Below are 8,254 nucleotides of genomic sequence, written 5' to 3' on the forward strand. Positions count from 1 at the left end.
TCAACATTTTAGTTAAAACTGACACAGCTCTCCCTCTGTAAGATTGAACAATGATTTTCTTACCAGCATAAATCAACAGTCTTGTGAACAATGATATCAAGATAACTCTTTTATACGCATTTGTCAAGATTCATTTTCCCCGATCTTGTCACTATGAAGATGAGGTGTCCTATTGCAACGCCAACTTTCACTCATAAATGTCATTGAAATCATGCTGTACTGACGATATGGGGCGTGGAACTGTGAATTTTACATGACGGCGATTTATGACTCGTGACTTGCGAGGTGTTGGTGCATATAAAGCACGTATAGTGGGTAAATGAATGTCAAGATACTCACCGACTTTGAGGGACTCCGCGGTGCAGGAGGCTGCCAGTGTTACCACCAGGAGAAGCCGCATCCACCCCATCTTCATGGACAGGTTGCTTATCACCGTGTCCGTCAAAATGACAGGAAGACTTCCCTGTAGGATGAACAAAGACAACACAAGGGTGCTCGGCAATGAAGCTCTTGTTGAGACTGCTTTACAAACGGCCAGGCCTATTCGTTGGTGTTTGGGGTGTGTTTTAACGTAAGAATTGAATACTTCTCACCGGATTCCATCAATTCAAATTTTTACCTAAAGTGGTTTATCTTCAGTGTAGTATCTCACACTCATTAGAAAGAGTACAGACTGGAACTACTTTCAACACTCTCTTAATTATCTGTGACTTGCAGATTGGAAAATAGTTTCGGCAGCGATGACGTACACGTGCAATAGAACAGAACATGATTATCGACTTCGTCATCGCCAAAACACAAAACAGCTAGGTGCGAGGCTAACCGCTGCTCGCCGGGACTACTTTATGGTTTGTGCCTTACTAATGCCCAAGAGTATTGTATAACAAAAAATATACGCAATTGTTCTTTTACAGCGATTACGTTTTCGAAGAATATATTGTTGATTGGGGCGAGGTTAGGAGTCTTAGATAGGAAGGTTGGGATTGCTAATTGATATGAAAAATCGGTAGAGTATATTACACCAGTGCACTGATTGTGTCAGACAACAAGTCATTTCATATCACATCCATACCAGTTATTGTGTGGTTAGCATGTGGTAGAATTCCCCTCTGCTTTGGACGATATATGAATGAACAATGATAAGACATGAGTCAGCATTTGAAGTCAAAAACAAGTTGACAATAAACATATAATCTCGGGCTTACATTGAATTACAGTGATACAATATCAGAATTCCATTCCTTTTTTAACCGAACATGACTTCATCTGAGCCCAAGTAACAATAGATGGTGGCACATGACTTCTCCGTCAACACGGGGCTGTAGGGTCTACAGATTAAGTATCTATGCCATTTCGACTGATATGTTGCAGAAGGAAGGGTTTCGAAGCGTTATTCGCACTGAAACTAGTCCTGTAGCTTGGTGAGGGTTGAAGTTACGAGTCACGAAACGTTGGGCTGTTTCATGAAGTTTATTTTGTAAGTTATAGGAATATTACAGAATCGAAGTGAGAATACACAATCATCGGTCTCGATAAGTCTGAATTATTTTCAGTCTGTGAAATATATTAACAATCAAGAAAGATTCATGCTGAATTATTCGAATCAGAAAAAAAAAAACTTGTTTGAATGTCTTGACATCACAAACATTATATGACTAACACTTCCTTTCGTACGACTGAGTTTATATGAAAACAGTCACTTTCCATACCATACACACGTTGCTTCAAAGAAGAGCTGCACTGTGATAGCAATATGGCGTGTTAAAACCTCCCTTTTCCCACTCGCAATGAGCTCTCAATGACTCATGATTGCCACAGAGACAATACCCATCCACTCTACTCTTGGTTAATCCGCGAAGACGACCCTTCACATAATAATAGTGAGTTCAAGTCCCTTTCAATGTCAGATCTGTCCGCCGTTACGTCACAAGCGTTCATTAATACGGTCCAGTGCCCTTTAAAAACTCACCACAGCAAGGCCACCGCAAAGTTGAATGGCATAAAACCCATTACGGAAACTACAGTATTCAGTTTTCAAAGAACAAGCTGAGAAGACGGACATGTAACATTCAATAACAGCATAGTTCCTTCCCTTCCAGCCCTAATAACACCTTCAAAAAGTCGTGAGATCATTCTTTACAAGCATGCTTTTGTGGTCCTTCGAGCTGATGATACCAGTTACCGACAAGTTTTCAATTATCATTCGAGTTGGCGCCAAACCGATCACAATCTCAAGATAATCCGGTGTCTCCAAAGTAACCTTCCAGTAGAGAGCATGTGAATCCAAACTTCATTTTATAGAAGACAAGGAGTACAATAAAAAAAAAAAAACCAACGCGTTACCTCGATTAACATGCATAATGCACATCACACATGAGAAGTCCATTGTGCAATAGTACTAACGACTACAACTCCGGTGTATTTTTGGAAACTTTAATCTATATCTTTGAGACTGGAACTTGGGAAGGAAGAAAAAAAATCACTTTTCCTTTGTAGCGCAGCATTTATATTACCATACGCTGTTGAAATTAAACACCACTCTCAGCCTTTCACCGCCTTTACTTTCACATTGTCATAGAGTTTACCCAAATCCCCATTTGTTCCGTCTCCATACTGACCCCGCGAGAACTTTCAAGAGTTTTCTACTCTCGTTTTGCAGAGAAAACATGCTCTGCCTTCGTCTTCAGAGCTACACAATATGCGTAGTGCCGTAGAAAACCTGCCCCTGAGCCGGTCTGTGAAAGATTGAAACCATCGTGGTCGCTTTTCCACCCCCTGTTAAAAAAACCGTCTGCGGAAACTATATAACCTAATATATTCAGAATGGGATTTGTGGTAAAGGGCAACATTCATGAAATTAAAGAATTCACTCATTGGCAGGTGATTTATTACTATTTTTTTCAGCATTTGTTCTCCCTGATATTTGACTACTTGGAGAAAGGGGTCTTTGGATTCTGTACGAGTGTCATCGCCTGTGCCGTATACTGAAGAATGTGTTGATAGGCTACAGGGGGAGAGAAATGTTCCCATTCTCTGTATCGTGTTTCGCGACAAGACCTCTTTCTAGTTTTGTTTTTTTTCTACTGTAAAGCATTGAACGAACATGACATGAGAGAATTCATGAAAGTGGTTCACTCTCATCGATCTGTCTGCTTAAAGAGATTTCAGTATCAATACTTTGCATCTAGGCTCTCTATCCCACAATTTAAAACAACATAGTATCTAACAGACACATATCAAACTCCCAGATAGAAATTTCACATATTTACGTATCTGAGGTAAAAAGGACATCTCTGTCATGCTATGACACCTGATACGCACGTAGAAAGCGTTACGATTATGTCGTGTATCAGGCACTGGCAATACAACAATGTCACCATTCCCCAAACTCCCATCAGGGTGCCCATTTGTCGTTACCCCTTGTTCCTACCGTCATGAGGCCAAGATCTGAATACACAGAAAATACGAGGTGATAGGATATCGTATTTTACCACTTAAATTCGGATCTGAAAACAATCTTTCTTCATCGATTCTACTCTGTTCTCAGAGTGAAAAGACATTTTGTATCTGATGATAGGATATACTACATCGATCCCTGTGACAGATCGCTCCTTCTGCAGCAGAAAGAAAACCCGGATATTCTATCCTCCCCCGTTCTGAGTACATCTCAAAAGATTGACATCAGTGACCCAGAGGATAAGATGTGGAAAATGGAGGATTTGGCGAAAGATTTCTTGGTAGTCACGTTGCGGAATGGCTGACGATAAGCAAGACGGAATTCATGCTGTGTTACCTGACAACCTTGTTTAGAGATGCAGTAAATACCACCATAGGTCGTTGTCTGATGTTTAAATATTAGCAAACAGAAACATAGATGTATGTTGTTGTTTTAGATAATTCATATCGTCATTTTTTCGTGCTTGAAGAGTGTCATGAATATGTATGAATTTATGCAAATTATAATGTATGGACGGGGGAATCCACGCGGTGAGAAATAGATGAGACATAGCGCGCGAGATCGAGAAATAAAGTTGGCTCTTGTTGATTCCTCAAAGTTTGGTGTTGAGCTTTTTTTTTTTTTTTTTTTGCTGTTTATTGTCACTGAATGACGCGTGTGATGTTGATTGCTAGCATCTTCTCCTCAATGTCATAACAATAGAAGAAATGGGATCTCAGGTACAGTTTAAGTAATACTTCTTACCCATGACCCTGTTTCGTTTGTAAACTACGTCAGCATGTACTAAATTTATATAATATCATCTGAAGAGAATGGGAAACATGGCATGCATTCTCTCCTTCTTATCACATTTGTCTTAAGTTTCGATGACAAAGCAATGGTAAAGGGAAAGTACAGTAACAGTTGTTCAATTCTTATGCAAGATAGAGTTAATATCATTTTCAGTCAAGTAAATACACGCGAGTTGTGAAGAATTGTTACTACAGCCCTATTAATGATTCACATATTTCAGTTTCGACCAATGTCATCAATTTATGGAAACATTTCATTTCTTATAGTTTCGTCGAATTTGAATGCCACAGCCACTGTTCTGTGGATTTGTTTTCACTTATTTTTATTTAAGGTCAGTTTGAAAATGGAGTAACATATTTCCGTCATTTTAAATCAGTTCAATAATTTGTCATACTGCCATTCATTTCCACGAATTTTCTGATGTAGGACCTGATGTTCGCTGGACCATTCACGAAATCTTTGCAAACCGAAAATGACAAACATCCAACTTGTTTTCATAAGCATGGCGGACACCCGCTGATCAATGACTATGTATGTGGTTGAGTTCGATAAACTGGTCACGAACTCGCGCTATTGTTTCAATGATGACTGCTTTGGTGGTAAATGCGAAACACATGCTGGGCCTTCACGATATCCCAGTCTCAAATACAGTTTATGCGTCAGATCAGTACATGCACATATTTTGCCGACGTTGGGAATTCAGAAAATGAAAATCTCATGATATTTGTAATGATCTGAAAAAAACCCAAACAACAACAACAAACAAACAAACAATACCGCCTTGGCACCTGCCCAACGGTTTTACGCAGGAAAATAGTATACCGTAGAAGAAAAAAAAAACAGAATGCCGATTCATGCTTGAAACAGATTTACTTTAAAGGGATGATATGGTATTGGTGACGATGATGATTGGGCTTCTTAATTTTTGCGAGATACCAAGAAACCACTTATGAAATAGTACAAACTATACCATTCTAAGAGGAATTCAAAGTTTAGTAGATGAAAATAGGTTTTGGAATGGCTGAGATATCCAAAAACAGGGTAAAACAAAGCGACCGTCATAAAAGTTGTAACTTGGGTCCCACCTTTTATTATGATCGCTCTCTTTTTGATATCTCTGTCATTTTAAAATCAATTCTCATCAAATAAACGTTGAATCCCTCTTGGAATAACATGCTCTTTCACATTTCATAAGAGGTTTCTCATTAGCTAACCAAAAAATAGAAACCTGAAGTTAGGTCTCAACCAAAACTGTACAATCCCTTTAAGTGTCTCCTTTTAATATTGTAGTGAAGGCGAAAGTGGAATGCAATAGCCAAAATAGATTCCATGTGAACTTTCAGAATGAAGTATTTTTCTGTAAAAACGTAGGTCGGTCTTGGCATGTTTGCACTGTGTCGAGACTGTTTAGACGCTTGATTGTACAAATAAGAGAGGTCACGGCTGCGACCCTCCTTGAGTCCCTCTCATCCACAGTGATGTCGCTTAACTCTCATACCTTAGACCGGAAGTTCCTTCTATGAACGACGACCTTTAGCAACACCGGTGTAACCAACAAATCATACATCATTAAGATTAAGAATTAGCTGGGCAACATGGACTTAATGAAACTCTGAAAAGCATTTTCGAGACTAACATCACGAAAGAGTGAGGAAAGTTGAAGAAATGCGAGATTTGCTTTGCAAACGCATGTTAGAGGTATGAATGGAATTCGTGAATGTTGAGGCGTCATCTTGATAGATCTCCGTTACTATCATAATCAGTTGTAACTTATGAGACATGAAAAATTCTGACATCATAGTAAAAGAAAAAGCAGCATTTCGATTCTCATCAAGGATATCTTTGCATCAAGTATCTGTTTACTTGTTTTGATGAAATGACACACGTGTTTCTTGCCGTGACGAATTCATTGTAAACGCTTTTAAGATTTCATCAAAATTGCTTGAACAACGAAATTGATATGATACTTACTAAAGAATATGTCCTGTTATGTATTTTGATGTAGCTCTAGTACCGGCAGTGTACAAAAAAGAACAAAAATAATATAAACCAAGAGCATTTTTCCTAAGAAACTATTATAATTATGAAAGATACACACTAACCAACGTAGTTGTTTGAGAAAATTCAGGTTTGGAAATTTTGGTAAATTCATTTTTTTTTCTTTTTTTCTTTCAATTCCGAATAGTGATTTAGACTTTAAAGACAAAAAAAGAAAATGATAATCCCCATGCAAATATGCCCGGAAGTTTTGGTCAATTTGCAAGCGTTATCAAGTAGAGCTCAAGATGACGAAGCCTTTCATTCTCCAGACTTGGAAGCTCCGAATTCTTATCGCCGAGTTTCATGTCCAAATAATGATAATGAGAGAAGAAGATATGCACGTTTGGTGTCTCCATCATCTAACTGACGTGTCAATGGTGGCAGCGTGTAACCCTCCCAGCTCGGATAACAGGTGTAGTGATTGTCGTAATCAGATAAAATACATTGATGTCTTGACAGGCACATTTGTATCCATGATAACATTCTTGGACTGGGGAGATATCGAGAATAAGACTGGTTTCTCTTTTGTCTCTGGAGCATCAATCTTCTTTTGAGGTCAGTATTTTGGAGACAATGAGCAAATCTAGAATTTAAACTTGCCCAGTCCCGGAAACACTGGTCTGAAAACAACGTCTTTCTTAACCTGTGAAATCATTTTACAGTATACTATTATATACATCATAATGATCTGTATTGCTCAGTGACGTCAAAGTCATGTCATATGACGAAGGTTGTGATGTTTAGACACATGTCAGGAGCTATATTACGAGGCATTCGAATGATTTAACTCACTTAATTTCATTTACAGTTTGCTTATTTCCTTACATGATATTTCAATGCGACGTAAAACACACAAAAAAGGAAGAAGTCAGAAGTCATACTGTTAGTACGGAGTGGTATAAAACAGCGAAAAACTTAGCAGGATTAACGATATGAAAATGTTAGTTGTCGTTAAATCTTGATGTTTCCAGCAAACAACTTATAGAGAGCAATTCAACATAGCATTCTCTGCCCAATGAGAGCAGCTCTCCCAAATCTACCATTCCACCTGCTGTAATTTTATCTGAAAGAACACATACAATTTAGAACATAAAGATAATCAGCAACAAAGCAATATAATTTCATGCGAAAATAAATCGGATATAGGCAATGCTTCATTCAATCTAGTTCGTAAAGGTATATTCTATTCTTTCTTGTCACGTTTTTCAACCCTCCGTTCTGCGATATTCCTCAACCCAGAATCTTCGGATCTCTTTCTGGAGCTTGCTATCAGATGTCCTCTAAACTTCAATGAAGCAGTGAATACATGTCAATCTCCAAGTTTTATCGGCCTGTTTATCCACATCATGTGACCTAGATAGCACCAAGGAGGTATAGCACCTCTTTGGCAGCGGTTTGCTCGTCATCCCTCTTGATTGTCGAGTACGGGGGAAATCCCAAAAATTGTCCAAGTATAATAGAATTGAACATCGCATTATCTTATCATGTTATTGTCTTTCCATGAGAAGGGGAAAGTGAAGGACTAGACCAGCAGTAAGAAAAGATGCACTCACCAATGATGTTTCGTCGAGGGGAAATGCCAGAAATGAGTCCCGATGTGAATGATGTGGTCACCCGTTTCCCAAGGAGTGGCCGAGTGTTGTGGTGCTTGGCTGTAAGGCACGATGTCGTCTTGGCCGTGGCAACCAGTCCTGCACGGCGGTGGATGTTGCTCCTTCGACTTTCTTCGGTGTTCCCTCCAAGACACACACGCGGACGCACAGCCGCAGAGACGAGCACACGTTGTTGCACGCCGTATTCACACTTGCACACAAACGAGTACCCCCGAAACGACCTTGCACGCACCCCTTCATCATCACACCAGTTCCATCCCCCTTAAACTTCACTCGAAGAATTCAACCTCTTATTCTTACTCTTTCCCTCACCGTCTCGCTCACGTGATCGATCATTGCTCATGAGTATGTT

The 8,254-nt window shown here is 39.2% G+C and overlaps 1 protein-coding gene across 1 annotated transcript in view; it reads right to left on the minus strand.

Annotated features, from left to right (window-relative positions):
- The window catches only part of LOC139722347 (glutamate receptor 2-like), a 20,195-nt gene extending 12,283 nt beyond the window's left edge, over window positions 1–7,912 (minus strand). Inside the window, exons 1-2 of the mRNA XM_071633657.1 lie at window positions 7,843–7,912; window positions 340–463 (exon numbers count right to left, since the gene is read on the minus strand). Coding sequence (XP_071489758.1) covers window positions 340–415 — 76 coding nt within the window. The 5' untranslated portion in view covers window positions 416–463; window positions 7,843–7,912. The remainder of the gene's footprint in view (window positions 1–339; window positions 464–7,842) is intronic.
- Between the last annotated feature and the right edge of the window lie 342 nt (window positions 7,913–8,254).

Source organism: Diadema antillarum, unplaced genomic scaffold (genome assembly GCF_040938485.1).
Source record: "Diadema antillarum isolate AM-2024a unplaced genomic scaffold, OU_Dant_1.0 scf00000163, whole genome shotgun sequence".
In the NCBI taxonomy this organism is placed as follows: domain Eukaryota; kingdom Metazoa; phylum Echinodermata; class Echinoidea; order Diadematoida; family Diadematidae; genus Diadema; species Diadema antillarum.